The sequence below is a fragment of the Haliaeetus leucocephalus genome, unplaced genomic scaffold (assembly GCF_000737465.1).
Source record: "Haliaeetus leucocephalus isolate CR32 unplaced genomic scaffold, Haliaeetus_leucocephalus-4.0 Scaffold795, whole genome shotgun sequence".
Lineage (NCBI taxonomy): Eukaryota > Metazoa > Chordata > Aves > Accipitriformes > Accipitridae > Haliaeetus > Haliaeetus leucocephalus.
The window spans coordinates 18920-41488 of NW_010973231.1; the positions used below are offsets into that span (position 1 = coordinate 18920).

At 39.6% G+C, this 22569-nt stretch overlaps 1 protein-coding gene across 3 annotated transcripts in view; it reads right to left on the reverse strand.

Annotated features, from left to right (window-relative positions):
* Window positions 1-559: 559 nt before the first annotated feature.
* BEND2 (BEN domain containing 2) overlaps window positions 560-22569 on the reverse strand; it is a 34322-nt gene continuing 12312 nt past the window's right edge. For 2 of the 3 annotated variants that reach the window (XM_010581510.1, XM_010581511.1), the window contains exons 3-12: window positions 19952-20112; window positions 18054-18125; window positions 17801-17875; window positions 14639-14743; window positions 11969-12482; window positions 10595-10795; window positions 9510-9631; window positions 8662-8875; window positions 7277-7480; window positions 560-2269 (exon numbers count right to left, since the gene is read on the reverse strand). In XM_010581510.1, coding sequence (XP_010579812.1) covers window positions 2034-2269; window positions 7277-7480; window positions 8662-8875; window positions 9510-9631; window positions 10595-10795; window positions 11969-12482; window positions 14639-14743; window positions 17801-17875; window positions 18054-18125; window positions 19952-20112 — 1904 coding nt within the window. In that variant the 3' untranslated portion in view covers window positions 560-2033. Of the gene's footprint in view, window positions 2270-7276; window positions 7481-8661; window positions 8876-9509; window positions 9632-10594; window positions 10796-11968; window positions 12483-14638; window positions 14744-17800; window positions 17876-18053; window positions 18126-19951; window positions 20113-20655; window positions 20753-21669; window positions 21946-22569 lie in introns of all 3 variants that reach the window. The other variant, XM_010581513.1, reaches the window with a different exon arrangement.

Sequence of the window (22569 nt, forward strand, 5' to 3'; positions counted from 1 at the left end):
ATAAACTTCTGCGATAAAACAACTGGTCTGGGAGATGAGGAGAGCAGCGGATATTGTCTACCTCGACTTGAGGAAGGCCTTCAACACTGCATTCCATAAGATCCTCACAGACAAGCTGCTGATGTACAGGTTGGATGAGCAGACAGTGAGGTGGATTGCAGACTGGATGAATGGCTGGGCCCAGAGGATGATCATCAGCAGCACAAAGTCTAGTTGGAGGCCAGTGACTAGTGGTGTACCCCAGGGGTCAATACGGGGTCCAATCCCGTTTAACATCTTCATTAATGATATAGATGATGGGGCAGAGTGTACCTTAGGATGTCCTAGTGGACACCAAGCTAAACATGAGCCAGCAATAAGCCCTTGCCACAAAGAATTCTAATGGTAACCTGGGCTGCAGTAGGAGGATGTTGCCAGCAGGCCAAAGGAGGTGATCCTTCTCCTCTCTTCAGCACTGGTGAGGCCACACCTGGAATACAGGGTCCAGCTCTGGGCTCCCCAGTACAACAGAGGCACAGACATACTGGAGAGAGTCCAGCAAAGGGCCACAAAGAAAGATGATGAAGGGACTGGAGCATCTCTCCTGTGAGAAAAGGCTGAGAGAGCTGGGACTGTTCAATCTGGAGAAGGCTCAAGGGGGATCTCATCAACATATATAAATACTTGAGGGGAGGTTGCAAAGAAGATGGAGCCAAAAGGACAGAACCAGGCTCTTCTCAGTAGTGCCCAGTGACAGGACCAGGGGCAATGGGCACAAACTGAAACAGAGAGGGTTCCCTCTGAACATCAGGAAACATTTTACTGTGACAGTGACTGAGCCCTTGCACAGGTTGCCCAGGAAGGTTGTAAAGTCTTCATCCTTGGAAATACTCAAAAGCTGCCTCAACATGGTGGTGGACAATGGGCTCTAGGTGGCCCTGCTTGAGCAGGGGGAGTGGATCCAGAAGTCCCTTCCAACCTCAACCATTCTGTGAATAATTACTGCACATCTTTCAAGGTTTTAAGTTAACAAAGGCAGGATGACAAGTCTCTAGAACAGCAGCCTACCCAGACAGCAAAGCAAACATGCCTAGCCTTGTAGACCCAAGTATGAAAAGCTATGATTATGAGATTGAGAAGGCATACCAGTGATGCTGGTCATCTCTGACTGCATACCAACAGTACAGCACGTGTCCTCAGTTTTAACTGAAGGACCAATGACTTGAAGCTGACAGAAATTATTATTTCTCAAATCTAAATCGCGATCCAAATCTTCGAGATGGAAGCTGCAGCAGATTTGCATCTTGTGGACTTCAGTACCAGTGGATGAGACATATGCCAGTGAACAGTACAGCAAGCCCCTGAAAAGTATTTTCTTTAATTTTCATCAAGAAAAAACAGAACCAACCATTGGACTGTTTGTTCTGCATGGTTTTTTGTGCTTTTGTAGAGCTAAATCAGAGCAAAGAAAATATTACCAACTGTACTTACATTGTTGTCTGCCTCTTTCCTTATCCTACAACAAAGACTGCTATAGGAGGCAAAAAAAGTGAGAGATACATAACAAGTTAGCTAGATGCAATAATTTTTTTTCCTTTCTGCATTAGATACTTTTGCTTACAATAACCAATTGTCAAAGCAAATTTCATTCTTCATACATAATGAGATAATTTAGATGGCTCTGAGTCTTCCTCCAAGGAGGACCATTCTTTCCTCTCCACATTTCTATCTGCTTCAGCTGACTTTACGTGCAGTGCATCTTTTCTAATCAGATCAATTTTTCAGAGTCAATGAATCACGAGAAGAAGGTGCTTTTAGGGGAGAGCACATTGCAAATGCTACAGGTAACAGTGGAAGTAATTTCTGAGGAGCACAAGTGCTACTTATACAAGGAGTTAGGGTTCCCAACTCTTCTGCTAACTTTGATCTCATGAAATAATACTATTTAGTGCTTCTGACAACTCAGTATAATAGGACAACTCGATGTAATAGGCTTCTACATGGGATTTATAAAAACCTGCTAAATTAAGATTTGAGACAGATGTTAGAAAGCTTCAGTCCGTGAGATTGATAGTGTCACTTTCAAATGGCTTTACTGAAGTGGGACTCTGTGGAGGACTCTTTGCATTCAATGGTGGCACTGCCAAGACTTTCTGGCGGATTCCAACTGCAGCCTTTTTATGGTCATGTCTGAGACTGCGGATTGTGCTGTTTATGGCAGCCACGCATGCCTTCCAATCGTATCCAGTTTCCTTTAGATCAAAGGATGGATAATTCTCTTGAAGAAAGTCTGAAAATAAAGAATATAATAGCAAGTTATCAATTATTTATGCAAGCTATGTACTCTTTTTGGGTGTAATTAAGCCAGAACAAGTGCATGCTACCAAAACAGGACAGCTAGGCATATTGTGAGGCTTGAAGAGCAAAGCTAAAGGGCAGATACTCTTGCCCCCTCTTTCCATTTAATTTGAGAAAGAGTAACAAAAAGTCTAAACATAAAAACAAAATATGCAAAGAAAACACGTAACCGTGTACATGGGCTTGATTCCTTAAAGTACTGAATAACTTCAGCTTCTAATGTGGTCAACCAGAGCAAAGAAATCTCAGGCTCCATTTCAGAATGACCAATATTTGGCAGGACCAAGCCCTCCTTCAGAGGATCTCTGACAACTACATTCACTAAAATGAAATACAGCAATTCAACATAACACAGCTGTAGAGGAACAACAGTGACAGAAAAACCACAAGAGCTTGTTCCTTACCATACTGGAACAAGATCGGTAAACAAATACTTGAGTTTGGTAGCAATGGGATAAATAACGTAAGACTACAGCACCTTTCTCCCCTTCAAAAAGTAAAATGAGCAGTTTTAGAAGCAGACTTTAGTTGGTTTTTTTTGTTTTTTTTTTTTTAATTACTGAGGATTGTCCTTCTGAGCTTAGCTGAATTACATGTTTTCTCTAAGCAAGCCCCTAAAAGATTTAGATAAGCACCCAAAAGGAATTCTCAGCTGTAATTTCAAATCAAAGGCAATACTATTTCTACTTTATGATTAACATCTAGATTTACCTTAGTAGAATGAAAGGCATAGCTATTTGATATTACGTCACTTTTGTTTTTCCATTGCTCTCACATGTACTACCAAGTAAAGATCTAATAAAGTATCATTGTTTACAGTTGATATTTTAACTTGTAGTTCCAAACCTGGAAACCTATTTTGCCAGAAAAGCATGGGTCTGAAGGAAGAAGATAACAGAGAAAAAAACTTCTGCTCTTGATGTTAACTCTGCTCGGGGGGGGGGTGGGGGGGAAGTGAGAGCACCTTAGCTTCTTTCATTCCCAGGATGCTCCTGTAATAAACTATGCTGACAAAGGATACACAAGCTGTTGGCTGAAGCAGCAGCGAGGCTCTCTTCCCCTCCATCCCCAACAGCAACTTCAAGAAAATGTTGGCCTCAGAGCTACAGCACGGAGCACGAATTCCTACTACCAGGCCTGCAGAGCCTTTGTACATGGCCTACAAAACAGCTTTTAAGTTACACCTTTTCTTTCACAGAAATTGATGAATTGTTGGGACTACAGTAAGGATATGTGGGGCCCCTTCCTGCTCTGCAGGATTACATTCCAGGAGCTGATGCTGCCATTCAATCAGACTATGTTATAATGTTAAAGAAAACAGGGCCAGGGACTCCCCTCTGGCCCCAGAGCCAAGTGACATGGCCTGGCTGCAACCACAACACAGAAGACTTTCTCATCTGCTCTGGACCCTACATGGTGTTCCTGCAGCCCTAAGACACACTTAATACACCTTTTGAATGCTTCTTGAGCTCAAAATGTCATGAAACAAAATATGTGTACTATAGGAGTATGTGGAGATGCTTAAAGTGGCAAAGCTTCCCAGGCTAGTGGTGAAGTAATATGTACAGTTTCGGAAAGCCCGCTCTTATGTATAGCCTTGCCATACTGGGACAGGTTTCTGGCACGCTCTGTCCCTCAAGCCATGCCCAGACATCACCCCAGAGAGTGCAAGTCCCAGGTCCATTTTATTTAGCACTATTGCTGTATCCTTCGAGGCAATCTTGCCACACCTGTGGAGCTGCTAGGCTGCACTGTCCAGATTTTAACAACCCTTTCAACCTCCCTATACTCCAGACATGGAGGAGAAGGAGTTTCAAGATTTGTTAGAAGATGCACATTTCTAAAAAGTATGATGAATCATAGAATCATAGAACATCTCAAGTAGGAAAGGACCCATAAGGATCATCGAGTCCAAGTCCCTGCTCCTTGCAGGACTATCTAAAACTAAATCATATGATTAAGAGTATTGTCCAGACAAGAGTAACTAGTCAAATATGCAACCTTACTAACCCAGTGAGCACTATCCCACAGTGATATCATAAGGACACAGGAGGAAGTAAAACCCTACATTAAGCCAGTGGTGTCGGGAAATGCTGAAGGCACTCCACTATTACACTGCCTGCAGCCTGGGATCTAGCCCAGTAAACAACATCCCACAAGCAAAACTTGAGAATTCCTGGCAAAGGATTTTCTCTTCAGATTTCTCATAGAAAAAGCCAACTTAACAAAGAAAATATGACAAAAACACAGAAAATTAAAGAAATGGTGGAAAGATTTCTATATTGCGTGACCAAACCTTTATCAAATGTGTTGAACTCTCTCTTTAAGATACTGTAATAACCACAGAGCAAATGGCCAACAAAAACCTGATGATCTTTCCCCCAACACCATTGTTTGTGCTGGCCATGCTTAAATCTTACCAGATAATGCCAACTTGTCTTCTGTGTGATAAACCATACACCTTTTCTACCTACAACCTGCTTCACATTCCTCCTCACTTGCTACTTAACTGTTATGCTAATTCTGCTGTCACAGTTCTACTTACTTTATCCAGCCTTGCAGGAGGGACCAAATGAGACTAACAGAAGACTCCCTCTCAGGAAGGAGCATGGATCAGTGTTCCAGAAATCTTAATGCCGAAGCAAGAACAATGCAGAAGGCAAAACATCTGCTACAACTCGAACCATAACATACCCACCCTCTGCTTCTGGAATAGTACTTGCAAAAGAATAAATAATACTAATTTCCTGAAGACATCCTGGATTCGTGTAAGCTGAGGAAACTGCAAAACTGTCCATATTCATACACTGGAATAGGCTGTTACACGTTATTTGAAAAGATAAATCTTCAGTAAAGATTCGTTATTCAAACAGCTCAAACTGGTCTAGTTCAAAATGTTGCCTGTTCACTTGGCGGCAGTCCTTATCCCACCTGTAGCTTCTAAACAACTAAATCATTTGCTGACACCTTTTCTCTCAATGGACCCTCTTAGGTGAATAGGGAGAGCTGACCCCTGAGCCCTTCGAAGAGCAAGGCACTTGAATCTGTTCCTTTCTGCTCACAGTCACTCGGGCTGTGAGGGACCTCGAGAGGTCTCTACTCCAACCTTCTGCCCAAAGCAGAGACAACTCTGAGGTCAGACCAGGTTGCTCAGGGCTTTGTCCCCTGAGATGTGGAAAAAGGACAGAGATGGCACAACCTCACAGGGCAACGTGCTCTGCTGTTTGACTGTCTTCATGCGGAAAAGCAGCCTGCTCATATCCAGTTGGAACCCTTCATTTCCATTTATGCCTGTTCTCTCTCATCTTCCCACATGCAATGCTGTGAACAGCTTGACTCTACGGAGAGTCTACTGAGAAGACAGGTAGTGGCAGGCTGCTACTAGGTTCTCTTAGAGCCTTCTCTTTTCCAGACTAAATAAGCCCAGTTTCCTCACTGGGCAGGTGCTCTGGTTCCCTGTACCTTTTGGTGGCCCTCCAGCTTTATCGATATCTCTTTCCTGTACTAGGGGACCCAAAAATTGGACACAGTAATCCAAATACAAACTCAGGAGTGCTAAACAGAGAGAGATAATCCTTTCCCTTGATCTGCTGGCTGTGCACCTGTTAATATAGTCCCAATTAGGTGTCAAATGCAAACCAGATGAGTTTTCTCCATTGTCTCCAAGTCATAGATAAAGATGTTAAACAGGCCAGGTACCAGGACAGACCCCTGCAGTACCCCATGTGTCAGTCACCCAAGTAGAGCATGACTGACTACCCTCTGAGCGCAAACATCCATCTAGTTCTTTAATGTTGTCCCCCCATCCAAACTGTAACATCCCAACACGAATACCAAAATATTGCCAGAGCCAGTGTTGAAAGCCTTGCTAAAAAAAAAAATAAATAATCAAGCTAAGTGACAGCTCTCCCCTCATCCACAAATCCAGTCATTTTATCACACAAGGCAATCAGGCAAGTCAAACACGATTTACCCCAGGTAAAAACACACTGACTGTTCCCAGCCACCACCACCGCCCAGAAGCCTGAGAGACTTTCATGGTGACGACTGAAGTAGAGGAGGCGCTGAGCACCTCAGCGTAATTTGACTCTGTTGTCACTAATTTACCTGCCCCATTCAGCAACAGGCCCACACTCTCCTTGCTCAATCTTTTATAATTAATGTTGTGGTAAAAGTTCTTCTTGCTGCCCTTGACATTCCTTGCAAGTCTCAATTTTAGCTGAGCTTTGGCTTTCCTGACACCATTCCAACACTCCCAGGCAAAGTTGCTGAATTCTGCTTCATAAGCTGTCCTTGCTTCCAATCTCTGTATACTGCTTTTTTGCACTGGAGCTCAGTTATGGATTCACTGCTTAGCCAAACTTGTCTCCACATAACTCTACCAGTTCTCCTAAGTGTCAGGGTGGACTCTCTTGTGCTTGTAGAATGCTGTCCTTAAAGACCTACCAACTTTCCTGAGCTTCTCCTCTTCAGAGCCATCTCTCACAAGCTCCAACCTATCAGTTTCCCAAATAAGCCAAAGTCTGCTCTCTTAAGCTACAGGGTCTGTACTCTCAGGTGATTTTAACTCTACTAAGAATCTTCAGGTCCATTATTTCATAGTCTCTACAGGCAATACTGCCACCAATTATCACACCCCAAAGCTTTTTGTGAAGGGCTCCGTAACCTGCTGTGCATTACCACAGGTTGGCCTACCTAGCCCCTTCCCTGAGACTACAGAAGGACTAGACTTCCCCCTAGCCCTAAGACTTCCCTGAGTTGCTTAAATATAACTTCATCTACTTTCTCTCAACTTGTTCCACTGCTTGCACTAATACCTGGCAGAACAGTTTCACAGACTTACTTCTGAAGCTCCATGGTTTGTTCATAGGATACAAAGTTAATTGCTTTTGTTAATCTCCCCACATTATCACTTTGAACAGATATTTTTCTTACTTACCTCTGAGAGCATTAATTCTGTTGCAGTCCAGTGGGCTCATACCACGATCAAGATTACCATATACATTGCTTTTTACCAGCACATCTTCAGTGAACATATGACGAATTAAGTAGCGAGCTGACAACTCTGGCCGAGACTTCCCCTTAGCTACGTAAATGACTGAGAAAGGCAACTGAACATTGCGCCATGGACTTCCAAGAAGTTCTAGAAAGGATGTCAGAGAGAGAGAGAAATTTTACTTATCCAGTACTGATCATGCTTCGAAGAGGCTGTATTACAATAAAACTAGGACACAAAAAGTTCTCCCTAAAACTACTGTACTTGCTTGGAAAGACCAGAGCATAACCATAATGCTACAGCTAATACTAAAACGCAACACATTGTGGACAAATGTCCAAGAAGCCAACCCCCACCCGGCTCTTTTACAACAATGTAACAGCACTTCTGATATGCTTTCAGCAACGCTAGCAATGTAACCTGCATTATTAATGATTGCTTTCTAAATTGTTTTCATCTCACATGAAAAGATGATGCTTTTCCAATTACATAGGTAAATAAAAGTTCTGCTATTTCAATGGTGCTTAGATCCTGTAAGTGGAAACTGAAAAACAGAGTGAATATTTTTTAACTACTTCAACATGACTTCACTGCAAACATAAAAAAAACCAAAACCAAAAAACAACAAAACCACAAAATGTATACTAAATCAGGAGGTCTGTGGGATCAGACTAACAAATTTTGGGTGCAGAGGCAGATCTGATAGAGCTCCAAAGTGATTCTAATAAAATAAATAATTTCCAAGGGGAACTAATCTCAACTCATTTTCCTTGAAGCTTTCTAGAGGCATCACGTGCTGTACATGGAATTTTTCCCAATGCATTTGTATATTGTGCATTTTTATGGGAAAAAAAAAACCTATAAAGGCTGGTTTAAGATTTTTGTTGTCCTAAATTGTCAGTTTTACAGAAAGGTGTGCTTTTCTGAAATTGCAGTACCATTCAATAGATATTCTGAGCTAGCTTACTCCATTAAGGTAGAATATCTACCAAATAAAAAAAAACCAGGGCAACTGTGAAATAATTCTGGAAAAATAATTATTCAGAGAAACTGAACAGAGTATCTTACAGCTGAACTTTCCAATCTTACAGTAGATAGGTATTATGGGACACTGGTAGATGAAAACACATGTTCTGTTAGCCAGATAACGTTCTTGTTTGCTCCCATGAATACTTACTATATATAAAGCAAGTGACTGCCTTAAGAGGAAAAGCCACATATTTCAGCAAATCCCTTTCACAATTTCACCTACAGCAGCATCTTCCACATCTCATTGACCATTTACAATGCAACACACAAATCCATAAGGTGAAAATTTCTTAGTTTACCCATAGGTTCCAAAGACTGTGGTTTCTTGACTGCAGGTGTGTGGAAAGCTTCTGGAAACTTATCCAATCCTGAATTCTGCAATGTGTCAGTTGCGGAGCTGGTCATCTTCTGAGAGTTTTGCGAACTGCCTTCACTAACTTCATTATAATTCAAATCTACACAATGAGATGTATCTGGAGTGTCAGCCACTTTTTCTTTCCCTTCAGGTGTCTCCTGAAACATTAAATGAGGTTAGCACATGCACTGGGAAAGCCTACCAGTTTTCTAATTAGTGTTCCAGTTCACTTCCCATTTAGTATAAATTAGATTCCAGATATTTACAATATAGTTACTCTTATAATTTCAATCACAAAAACCACAGGTGAAACAGATACTAAATATTCACAGATTTGCACAAAGCTTTTTAGAAGCAGAGGTGAATGGAGTTACAGATGTTTTGGGAGTGATGTTTCAGTCAATATAAAGTTGAAATGCATGGCTGGATATATTTGAAGGAAAGCCTGTGAAAACAGTGCTAGCAGCTACATGTTTAAGCTTGCAATCAAATTTGACACTACTTCTGGGCAACATTTACAGTGCTTTCATTTTAGTATCCTATGCTTATACGTCTCTTCACTGAATGCTGGACACAGGAGCAGGAAGAGGCAGAGCAAGAGAAAGGGGTATGCTTCCAGTATTCCCCATATGGAATGAGTGCTGCAGTCAACAGGCCTATGCTGAGCAATGCAAAGACAGAACCCAAGGAATTTCCAATTAGAGCACTCGTATGATGAGGAGTTCAAATAATTAATGTGAGAAAGAAGCATGAACTTAGTACTTAATAAATTATCACCTTGAGACAACTTACTGGGTTTATTTTTGTTTCAGAGCGTAAACAGCGGATCATAGCATTGACATTCGTGATACAGGTTTTCCAGTCTTTTCCATGCTCACTCAAATCATAGTTTGGAAAGTTAGTTGCAAGAAATTCTGCATATAAAACATAGAAAATTTTTTAAGCTTCATGACAAAAAGCGGTATTTAAAACTACTCTAATTTAGAAAGAAAGAGAGAAAGCTAAGTGCGTCACGTTTACTGTTCTCCATTTAGAAGCTTTAGATTTCCACCTTTAATTAAAGGGAGATAGTAAACTCACATTTTGAAACTAAGCAGCACTATGAATTTAAGATGTGCAGTGATACTTTTTTGAGGTGTTGTGAATAATGCTTTTGTTATTAAGCATTTCCTAGTAGAACTAGGGGTAAGGTGTGATTCTCAGACTAACTTTAAAAAAAAAAAACCCAAACTACACAAAAAAAAAGAGACAGGGTAATGCTGATGCTGCAACTACTTCACATGGCTTAAATAATCTCCGACCCTTTAAACAGGAAGGAGATATATAGGTTCACACATACATACCATGGGATCTGTGTAAATGGCTTGACATTTAAAAAAAAATGCCCTCCCCATCTTCACCATTTCTCAAACAAATGAGAGAAGCAAACTTAAGAGAAAGAGAAGGGTATTTAAGAATCACCAGTTAATGTTCGTCCCAAGTAAACTATGGCCATCAAAAAAACCCCAAACAAAAAACGAACCAACCAAACCTCCACAAAACCCATGCCACACACAAACACAAAATAAGTCATAACGAAAAATTTAGGAACAGTCAGCATGACTGATGAACCTGAAGTACACAAAACTAGGAGAAATTAGAATTGTTTTATCCACATTGAAGAAAAATGAACATTGAGGGTGAGAAGGAATTTCCATTGATGAGTAGGAATTTCAAAATCAAAAGACACAGAGTAGAGCACATCCACTACCCGCATTTATCAGTTCAACCAGTTGCTAGACAACGACTAGCAGAAACATACAGAAATGACTCATTGCAAGTTAAAAACTCTGTAAGTATTAAAGAAGTAAATCTGTGCATTTTGAAAGGTAGCATACCTCTTATTGCAGCAATTTTGTTTGGATCCAATGTTCTGCGCCCTCGTGCACTCACTCCCATAATGCTGCACAATAATGTTTCCTTGGGGAACAAGACACGAACCAAGTAGCGCGCTGCATACTTTGGTTTAGTCTTTTGCCGAGCTTTCATCAAATAGTTTCCAAGAACTTTTACATTTCTCACTGGGTCACCAACAAACTCTTTTGGAAAACAAAAACACGTAAAGAAAAAAAAAAATTTAAAAACCCAAGCAAGTTGTTAAAAAAAGAACACTTTTTCAAACTCCTTCTCTTGACCTCTATGGTACTCTTGGTGTATGTTCTCTACCACAGGTAATTCTACTATTTATTACTTATCTTTGCTCTTACAAAAGCAGCTTTAAATTGGAATGGTAACAGAAATATATTTTTGATTCACGTTAACCAGTACTGTAACTAACTGAAATAACAACACCCAAGAAAATACATTAGACACGTAAGAGTCCAAAATGTTTAGACTGGCCTGTTTTACACATGTGCAGATACCATGTATGTTTTCAAGACAATGACGCATGAAGAAAGGCATATCCATACATAGTACTGCTAAATCATACACTGTTTACAAATTTGCAGATAGGTGTCTTGAGTATTTCACCTACTATTCGGGCAGCTCTTCAGCTGTATGACCTTATTTTTTAGACGAAAAACTCATAGCTCAGCCTTCCACATAACTCGGGGCATTTATACTTTAGAAAGATGCACGTTAGTTTTTAAAACATGGTGTTATTTTACATGTGCTTGTTTGTTACAATGCAGTGATCTATGGAATTCTTCACTTTCTGTGGAATTAAGTATTTTGAAAGAAACCAAACACTGGAGGATTTGAGGATAGAAAGGATTTTTCACTGATAAAATCCTCCACAAGAAGAAAACAGACATTTCCTTCATACAAATCAAGTTGCTTTCTTAAATGCAAAACATATATACAGGCATATACTTCACTTAGCTTTACCAGCAATCTCTTTTGTCGTTTTAAACATATGCATACATTGCTTATACACACAGGTTAAAAATAGGTTAAATCAAGTGTATCAAGACAGAAAAAGAGGGCTTAGTCTTAAAAGAACCCAAAACACGTACTGTAAATCAATAGTCTATACAACTGTATATACACTGCAGAGGTTTTTAAGTGATGCCTGCCATATTAAATATTCCTATAACCTTTGTTTCAAGAGTTGTAAACAGTACTCCATTATAATAATGCTTGTAAGGCAGCCAATTCTGCTCCTTTACTTTTGCTAAATAACGATAAAGAGATTTCTTTACGCGTATTTTTTTATATTAGCAGCAATTTTTTAGCCTTTGTTTCTGAGTATTTATGAAAAAGGAACTCACCAACGCTAGGATTGATGGAGACTGAAGAAGATGGTAGTTCTTTACTAATGTTCACACTCCCAGATGCATTTCTGTAGTTCACCACCACAGTATTATTTCCCAGACTGGTCTCAGATGGTGCTGGCATCGATGACAATGCCACTGGTGAAGATGCAATGTTGACAGTACTTTCCATAACACTGGCTACAAGATTTGATCGCGGAGAAAGGTCAGGCATCCTTTTAGTTGCTGCGTATGATGAATGCAATGAATGTGTAGAAACTATAGTGGGGAGTGGTGGGCTCTGCCTACGAACAGGCTGCTGCGATTCAAGCTGAAGACTCTGTTGAACATGTTTTATTGTGGAATTGACCTGAACGTGACCATTTTGTAAAGCAACCCTTATGACTGGGCTATGCCTTCCCTGACCTGGTGAAGAGAGATGAAGACCTGATTCCCTTTCCATGGATTTTTGTACTCTTGTTTTCCCTTGGGGCAAATGACTGGAACTTCTGTATGTAAATCCAACTGGTTTCTGCAAATGTGATTCAGAAAACAATTAAAAGGTTAAATTAGACATATCTGGTCATTTTTTTCTTTTGCAAACCAGTAAGACTAGATTTTAGTAATTATGCTATTGGCAACAGACTCTTCACTGAAGTACTCATTGTCATGAAGCTAGTGCTATTACTTTTTAGCCTTCCCTCTACTTTCTTTTATTCTCACTTGTAGTTCCAACACTGAGAGTTTAATCTGGTCAGCTTCAATGTTTCTCAAGTTTTTCCCACCTGGGGTGCTGGCACAATTGCTTTCTAAAAACTCAGAGAAATATATAATGAGAAAGGCAGCTTTGTAAAGGCTCTTAAAAACAACTCTCTAAAAAAAAAAAGCGAATAAGCAAAATAAAATTTAAAATTTGTCAGCCATTGACCCAGCCTGCTGAATTTTCAAGGCACGTCTTCACTGCCATGTTAGCTTCCTTTTACACAAGAAAAAAACAATTCACTTTCTCTCCTGGCTGCCTCTTCATTCTTTACTTGCTAGCTGAAAACATCGAACATTTGGATCTCATCTACAACAGAAGATTCCAAAGTGACTAAGACAGACAAACTGAGAGATGGGCTATACTTTCCACCACTTGGAATATTTTTATTAAGAAACATACGCACACTAATGCATGTGTTCTAGTTCAAAATACAAGTCTCTGAGCAGGAGCCACCAAATGTAATTGACACATGTGGGTTTGGATTTGGTTTTTCGTTTGTTAGTTTTGTTTTTCTTTTTGTGTTTTTTTTTGTTTTGTTTTGTTCTTTACAGAAATCTGATTATATTCCACCCCTGAAAGCTTTAAAAATCTATGACCTGAAGAAAGGCTTACGTGCCTGAAAGTTTGTCCATTTCTCCAGCTATTGGAGTTGATCCAATAAGAAAAAAAAATAGTACCTTCACCACCAACCTTTCCTTGTTTATATCCTTAGCCCATCACAGGTACAACAGTGGTACAGCTATAAAAAATCTACAGCATTCCTGATGGTTTTAAAGATAAAGTACTAGCAGAACAAAAAAAAATGGTTGGCAGGTTGCATTTGCTGACTTCCCCCTTACGCCATATAGTGATAAAAGCCACTTAAAAAAAAAGCACAGTGCAGTCACTTTTCATCTGAACATTAAAGCAGCTGCCATCCTACATGATCAGAGGGGAGGGTAAGAGCACAGAAGTCACAGGGTCCAAGAGTAACTGACATGAGCAGTTTGTTCCCTGAATCTCTTATTTTTGGATGTGTGGACAGTACAAGCTTGGAGTTGTCAAAAAAACCCGCATTCCCAAATAAAACCTAGTATCCTATTCATAATCAACATGCACGAGAATGTCATTGCTTCCACCCACCCTTAAAGTAAATGGCCTTACTGATGCCTTGACATCGTCTGACAGCAGGATCACCTCTGCCACATTAAAAGCTTTGCAGTATTGTTGACAAAGAAAGATCATTGCAGATTTTGTGACCTTCTTCAAAAATCACCTGTTCTGTTTCCCTTTTAAAGAGCATTGTTACAAGTACTAATATTCTGTCTCCTTAGTTAACAGTGGATTGACCATATAGGAACAAAATGGATAGTGTGTACCCAATATTAAACCTTCTTAAAGATTTGGAAAAAAAGCCTTTTTATTAGAAAAAATAAAATTCTATACCATAATGGATATGGCAACACACTGTTGAGATCTAAAAATCAGTAAGTCAATTGAACCAGCCTATGTGAGTGATGCATAAACTCTCTTCTAACTGCAGAAACCAATGAGACCGTACAACGCTTCTCATAAAGCGGTGACGCCAATATTAGGACGTATTAGTCCTAAATATTAGTCCGTATTAGTCGTTTTAGTCCAAGTTTAGGACGTATCCTACACAATTTATTTCTGTTCATTACAACACAAATAGAATTTTACAGCATCAGTCACAGCATACTGAATGTGATGGGGGCCATGCTGTGACCACTGGTCAATAACAACACAGGAGACTGAAGCTGGCATATAGTAAGAAATCTAGAATAATTTAATTGAAATGGAATTTAAGTTTACTAGTTTATTACTAATTTTAATCTTAGTGAAAGGAGGGGATTATTTTTAAAGAAGCATCATAGGAAGTGAGAGAATTAAAGGAAAAATAAATGTCTTGGGTCTTTAATACTCACAGGTTTGAGCAACAGTGGCTTTACACGACTGTGTTGCATTTCTGAGACCTTCCGATGAAGCAGATCAAATTTTTTATCCAATTTCTGAATGGCGTCATACATGGCCTGACAACAAACATAAGAGTGAAAACAGTATTGTTTCACAAGAACCCAATTTAAATCTGAAGATATCCAAGAAACTTCAATTAAGGACAAAATTACCTCCCTAAAACTGGGTAAGATCTGTAGATAATATATACTTTCTGTAAGCATATTGAAGATCAACTCAGATACAAAAATGCAAGTAGAATGGTAAATATCACAGTAAAAAGAATTCTCAGAGAAGCTTACTCTTGCAACTTTAATGTGGCTGGCACTTAAAGGTTGTTCTTCCTGCTTACAGTGGATGTTTTATTTTTACCTATTTGGAGCATTTTGTCTTACACTGAAAAGCTACTGACAAGCTCTACAGCAAGTTAGGTATTATGATATGCTATTTTAAGGCATAATAAGTTTCCAAGTACACAGGTAAAAGGCTTACAGGCAGCCACCAAAATACTGACTTCCAGATCACCAATGGGAAATGTATTTAGAAAAATACTATCTGTAAAGTAAGAGTCCAAACTGGAATTGAACGTGGCCAGGGACGTCAAAGACAACAAGAAGGGCTTCTAGAAGTACAGAGGTGACAAAGGAAGGCTAGGGAAAGTGTAGGCCTGCTGCTGAATGAGACAGGGGACCTTGGGCGACACGGGACATGGGAAAGGCTGAGGGATTCAATGCCACCTTTGCCTCAGTCTTGATGAGTAAGACTGGCCTTCAGGAATCCCAGGTCCCAGAGGCCAGGGGGAAAGGCTGGAGCAAGGAAGACACACTGGGTAGAAGAGGATATGGTCAGGCAGTACTTAAGCAAACTAGACATACATTAAGTCCAAGGGGCCTGATGGGATGCGCCCACAAGTGCTGAGGGAGCCGGCTGATGTCATTGCGAGGCCACTCTTGATAACCTTTGACCAGTCATGGCAAATGGGAGAAGTGCCCAAAGACTGGATGAAAGCAGATGTCACCCCTCTGTCTTGAAGAAGGGCAAGGAGGAGGACCCAGGGAACTACAGGCCAGTCAGCCTCACCTCCATCTCTGGGAAAGTGACGGAGCAGCTATCCTGGAAACCATTTCCAGGCAGATGAAGGAGAAGAAAATCATCAGGAGTAGTCACAGCATGGCTTCACCAAGGGGAGGTCATGCTTGTCCAACTTGATAAACTTCTGCGATAAAACAACTGGTCTGGGAGATGAGGAGAGCAGCGGATATTGTCTACCTCGACTTGAGGAAGGCCTTCAACACTGCATTCCATAAGATCCTCACAGACAAGCTGCTGATGTACAGGTTGGATGAGCAGACAGTGAGGTGGATTGCAGACTGGATGAATGGCTGGGCCCGGAGAGTGGTAATCAGCTGCACAAAGTCCAGATGAGGGCCAGTAACTAGTGGTGTACCCCAGGGATCAATACTGGGTCCAATCCTGTTTAACATCTTCATTAATGGTCTGCATAATGGGCAGAGGATACCCTCAGCAATTTTGCTGATGACACTAGACCGGCAGGAGCAGCTCATACACCAGAGGGTTGTGCTGCCATCAAAGAATTGAAAAAACTACTAATTTTATTGAAAGTGTCTGATCTTCAGTCAATCCCCAAGGTCAAGTTTTCTTTCAGATGTTAAAAATTTGTGTTGCTTTACTAAAGCAATCAAACTTTTTAAAGCATTGTTGTAAAGGTCCAAATTTTCAGACATAAAAGCCAGATAAATCAAAGCATTCAAAGTCCATCAGTTATTACTATATGTTACTGTGCGACATAGAAAGTTCCTTCTTCAGTGTTTCCAGGATTTAGCAACTCAAGCATGATGCTCAAACAGCAATTTAGACATACACTTCCTTTATACTGTTATAACAGTATAAAGTAATGAGATAACAGAATATTAATCTAGTATTGAAAAGACACTGCCAACTTGAAAATATGTATCAGGCACACATCATCAGCTATTACTGCAAAAAACACACAAGGACATTGTAACTATGAATTACAAAGAGGAAATGTTTCTTCAACTAACTAAAGCAATTTCTTCTGTTGATCTACAGCATAACTTGACAAAAATTTTTAAAAATACATATGGCTATGAAAAAAATTTCTAGATTGGATTTGTAGTAGATGGAATTTCTAATTATTTTCAATTTTATCAAAACCAACAGTTAGGTTTCAATATGATAGCTATCTTTTAAAAAAAATTAAATATCCTTAGACAAAAGAATCTATAAATCTCCCCCAAATCTAGAAATATCTCAAGGAAGCATTAAAAAACCTTAAATCAGTGTGGACAGCACAGGCATTATTAAAAGGCTTCATGTAGCCCTACAGCAGATTTACTGGGAGAATGTGGTAACAACGGGGTAAAGGAGATGGAAAGGGGCTAGCAGGCAGCAAAAGAGGCCACATCTTCTCATTAGCACTACTTGATACAGCACACATTCCCAGACTAGCAGCAAGAATGTTAGTCACACTTAGTCGATTTTCTTCCACAGCATTGCTGAATATACGCTTAAGGAGACTTCCAAGACACTAATACTTGGCTACAAGCCACTCACAAACTATCCTCCCTAAAGCATGGCCTGAATGTCTTTCAGTCTATAGAGTACTATGACTCCAGAGTCATATAAGTCCTCACCTGAATAAATATGGGATGCTTTTAATTTTCAGTGCAGTGATTTTCAGTCTTGCCAGCTACTGCTTCAGAAGTCAAAAGCAAAGAACTTGCCAAAACACCACCACCAGGATTTTGGCACACTTCTGGCAGGCCTTGTGTACTTTCAAAAGCTGGATGCATGTGACTGTCAGATCTTTCCCATTACTGTGAAGCCCCTCCCAATAAATCACTAGACTTTACATTTTGTATTAAAGCATAATATTTGAAAAGCACTCTTGCCAGCTATGGTGTGAAAAAGTTCAGAGAATATGAAGACATAGATTATTTTTTCATTGAAAATATTGAAGATAAGTGGGCAATTAACAAATGAACAACTGGAAAGGATGAAGTCATAGGTTATCAAATATAGAATGCAAATCTTCCTGAAATTTAACTAAAATTGTTTAAATGCCATTTCAGAGGTAAAGAAAAAAAAAATACCTGGCAATAACTGAGGACCTCCATAAGAGTTTTCTGCTGATCTCCAATGTAGGAAGCTTCAGATACAATACTCCCCTTTTTCATTAAAATAATAAAAAACAGTGTAAGCTAGTAATATAAACACAGTCTTAAGATATCACATTAAGCCAATAAATCCCAACTTTGAACATCACGTGTTATTTCAGTCTACCCCCAAACGTGCATCCCCAAAGCAGCTTTTCACAGTCGGTCAAACAAAAGAAAATTTACTTACACATTCATAATCTGGTTCATACTCATAAATGACACTGTCACTATCTTCATATGCTCGTTCCCTGGTTCTCATCTGGGAAATAACATAAAGAAATTGTAAGGTTTTGAATAACAAAAGAATTCAAAATATAAACTACAGAGAGAACCTGCTAGGAATCCAACTTGGACACTTTCGGTTGTAGCTATATTCCTTCCCCTGGCTACAAAAGGGCCCAAGAAAGTGAGACTCAACACAGTCATCTCATTTATGTGCCTGTGGTTAGGTCATATGAAAACTCACCTCAATTTTCTTTTAAGAGTATCTTATTCTGGTTTAACATAAACCTCTTGCAAATTTATACAATAATATGTATTTTTATTTAGTTATTCTAAGGTCAGAACTTTCTCATCTAACTATATATGTACTATATAGCCAGGCTTATGTAATTATGAGACTCCATGTAGATTTTTACACTAATTTAAGTAAATCAATTTGAAAAAAAAAGTGTATTTATTTCAATGGGTATAACTCTGCACATAGAAGCTGTAAAAATGTCTAAAAGACATTAATTTTCTCACCGCTTGAAAACTGCTCTTAGACAGGACTCAACAGTGCCACCACCTGGACAATTCCGACATTTTTCTTTACTGGATGGGAGCAGTTCCTGTCCATCCACCCTAAGTCACATTTCACAAATCTGTTGTTTTGTGTTTGTGTTTTGGGGTTTTTGTTTGTTTGTTTTTTTAACTAAGTAATATTTAATCAGGTCTTACTTTAAAAAAAGGAAGGGGGGGGGGAGGTTGGGGGTTGGTTTGTTTTACAACAGGCAGAATTAAACAGAGTGGAACTGCTTTTATAGCATTAAAGACACCCAGACTGTTGTAATTTAAGAATATGGTGACATGAACTAAGCTTCAGACTGCCTCAGTTAAAAATATATGTAGTCTGTCTTTGGACAGACTTGTTTATGGAGGCAAACCCTTACTCAACATTAAGTTTCAACTCTTATCCTAAATTGCACAAAGAGATTTTTATTGAAAAAATAAGAGCATCTACATGGGAAATTGGTGTAAGTTACTCTCCACTGTACACTATCTGTTGTTATACACATGTACAGTATCCAGCACAACAAGGTTTTACTCTTGCTAGTGACGTGCAGAAAACAGACTCCACAATCAGTGAGATTGTAAAGTAGGTATGTTCATTCAGCGCTGGGCAGCACGGCGGGTAGTCCCACCAAAGTCGTGCGCGCCTGATTTGGCAGTTCACTTTAAATTTATACAGTCAAGTGTTACATATACATAGAGTTTCGCAATACACCTATACATAGGCATTACCTATCCCTGCTTCATATTAAAATTAGCTCTAGGAAGTCATTTCCATAGTCTCCTCTCAACTGCGCTTGCACAGTGCCTCCTTATGGTGGTCGTCTGGTGGTCGTGAAGATGAAGGCTGTATGTCTTCTTCACAGTGAACTCTTAACCTTCTGTCCTTGCGCTGACTCAGTTGTCCCTTGGCATTTGTCCAAATCACAAGGTCGGTCCTGGCTGGTTCTTGGAGCCACTGCTGCTTCTTATCAGGGACTATCTCCTGTCCCAGCCAGCCTCAACAATGCAAGCGTTAAACATCACTTCTCATCCCCTTGGGCTATGTCTACCTCTACTGAAACTTCTTTAACTTCATTATAAGCTAGATAATTATTAAACAATTCTTATACACATTCATATATCTACTATATCTGCTAAGGTTTCTTTGGTTCCCCGTCTCACTAGAAGCTTCCATGCACTACATGGATCTCCTACCCACACTTCTTCACTGGGATGTCATCAAATGAGCATACAAAAGTGAAGGAAAAATGGCATTCCCAATAACATGGAAACTGGCCTCAAAACAAAGGGCTACTGTTTGGTGAAACATACCACATTGTGTCCCACTAGAGTAGGGGCAAGTCGTTTTCTTTTATTATGTGAACACATGAAGTCCATTTTTTCAGGGCTGTGACCATTTCCTCGCTGCATACTTGCAGAATGGCTCATTTGTGATGCCACTCCTTCAGCTAGCACTGATAAGCCTTCGTTTCCTAGAAAAGTGGAGAAAAAGCAAAGCACATGAGCAGGTTTACCACTGCATTAAACATTTCACTACAAAAAACATGCACAGTCACCCTTTTTTTTTTTAATTTTGGACTGCTTGGTTATTTGAAATTTATTTACTAGCATATTATTAAACACATATTAATCCAATTTATTTAGATCTGAAATTATAAATTCAATTTAATAGTCTTTCTTCCAAACTTTCTCCAGCCTCCATTTAATTTGCTTTGCTTTTCACTGTTGATTCTCTATTCTCATTTCCATGTCCGATTGTACAAAGTCACAGAATTCAAAACCCCAACAAAACCAGTTAACTGAAGTTCAGGCAATACACCCACAATGTAAAACACAGTTCCCATTTGTTTAGTCCTCAGCTGTCCCTTCCCTAAACTTACGGGGTCTCCACAAGTTTTGTGCTGAAGCACTGTGCAACAAAAAAGATCTGCTCAAAGTATCTCCTCTGTTGAGCCAGTGTAGGTCAGGGACTACCAAACACAAACTATCCACAAGCAATACACAAAATGCCTCACCTCTTCATGTATGGGCCTGGCACACAGTTAAAAAGCAATTACCACAGTTTATCACTGCTCCATCCTAATTCTTTTGAAGCCCACAGGATTGCCAGACCTACCTTTTGAAGAATGTTAAAGGAAAAAAAAAAAAGTTAAGAAAAAAGGCGTATCTCTACTGTCAAATCTGCCTGTCCATCATTTACAGGCTCTACCCTCAAGCTTTCAGGAAAGGGCTACGGTAGCTCTTTTAAAGAGAAATAAAAACACTGTTAAGAGAGGAAGAAGAAAAAAAAAATTAACTATTTCCCCTTGAGTTCTATATATTTTAGCTATAGACAAGCCAAGCACTATACAGATAACCAGATATAGATATAGCTAACAGAAGATATGAAAAGACAAGTAAAGCTTAAGAAGACCTTTGAAGGTTTCCAAGAAATAAGGAGAAAAACTTAGCTGGCATAAAAAGGCAAAACCAAGTCTCCACCATACTATCTGCTGTGAAGGAGCTTTTTGGAGCTTAGGTCAAGCTGAAAAGGTACGGTGGGGAAGTTTTGTGGATACCTACAGTAAATTCCTCCCAAGTAAAAGGGGCTGCATGAGAAAAGTTACACGGGTACTCTTACTACTTTCGCAAAATAATGGAACTAATCTCATGGCCCAACTGGAAAGTAGAACTACTATCTCAGACGCAAAGGAAGAGAAAGCAAATCAAATGGGACAGGGACAAGCTAAGAAACCACTGAAAAGCAAAGACAACTGCATTTCTAAGCACTACAAGAGGAAGGGCAAGGGGCAGGACAAAAAAGTAGTTATATACTCAATATCATAAGCTAGAAAAAAATTTTCCTTGCATGAAGAGCCCAGACAAAAGTTGTAGCAGAGCTGACAGATGCTACCTAGGCAAGATCTGCGGTAGATTTTAATTAATGTAGTTAACATCATTTTGAAATCACTATCAATAACTAAGTAATAAAAATACACATGCAATTACTTAATATTTCTTCTCTTAGGTGAAGATTAAAACCTACCTACCCTGCCACGCAGCTCCAGAGTTTGCTTCCTTTCCCAGAACACCTCATCCTTCTGTCTGTGTCACACAGACCAAGCTAGCACTCATCTCCTACTACTAAGCACCCCCAGAACTGAGAGCCGGGGAGATCACAGTGCTCTGTGGGACCAACACCAATACAGGCAAGAGGACATGTTGAAAGCAGAAGGGGTGCAGGGCAGCAGGATTAATGCACTGGCACAATGTAGTCACTCAAACTGCAGATAACCTTCTGCAGCCAAACCAGAACGCCACTTCACCTGGAGAAGCATTAGGTCCCTGATTTAATTACATTTTAAACATACTATGCTTATGTTAAGCTAGACAACTTTCTGATTAGCTTCCCAAATTTAGATTTAGGCATAAATACGATGACCTAAAAAACAGTGCCAGCAAAAGTGACACCAATTATGTGGGCATAAATGGATAAGTAAAAAGCATAATAAAAGTGTTCTGCAGCAAGCGGGGAGAAATAAAGACCTAGATATGTATCTTAGTGATGCTGAGCTTGCTCTGCCAGCTAAGTATCTGTAGGCAAGAAGATATGAAACAAAAGTAAAAGAAACTAGTTTGGACAGACAGAACCAGATCTGAAGAAAAGGCACTGCTCTACAAGATAGTAGCCTAAGATGGTGATTGAATAAAAACAGAGAAAATTCCAGTTCAAAGAGTTAAGTTCAACAGTTATATTCAAGATAAAACTTACACCATGTTTTGGTCATACACCTCTCTATGCTCAATTTTAACTAGACAATACCTAGTGCTAACAATCTACAACAACAGAAGCTCTAAGCCCAGAGATGACACAACCATCTTTCACCTTTTAAAAATCAATCATACCCAGTCATCATGATGCCTTTGTTGATAATAAAAGAATTACTCAT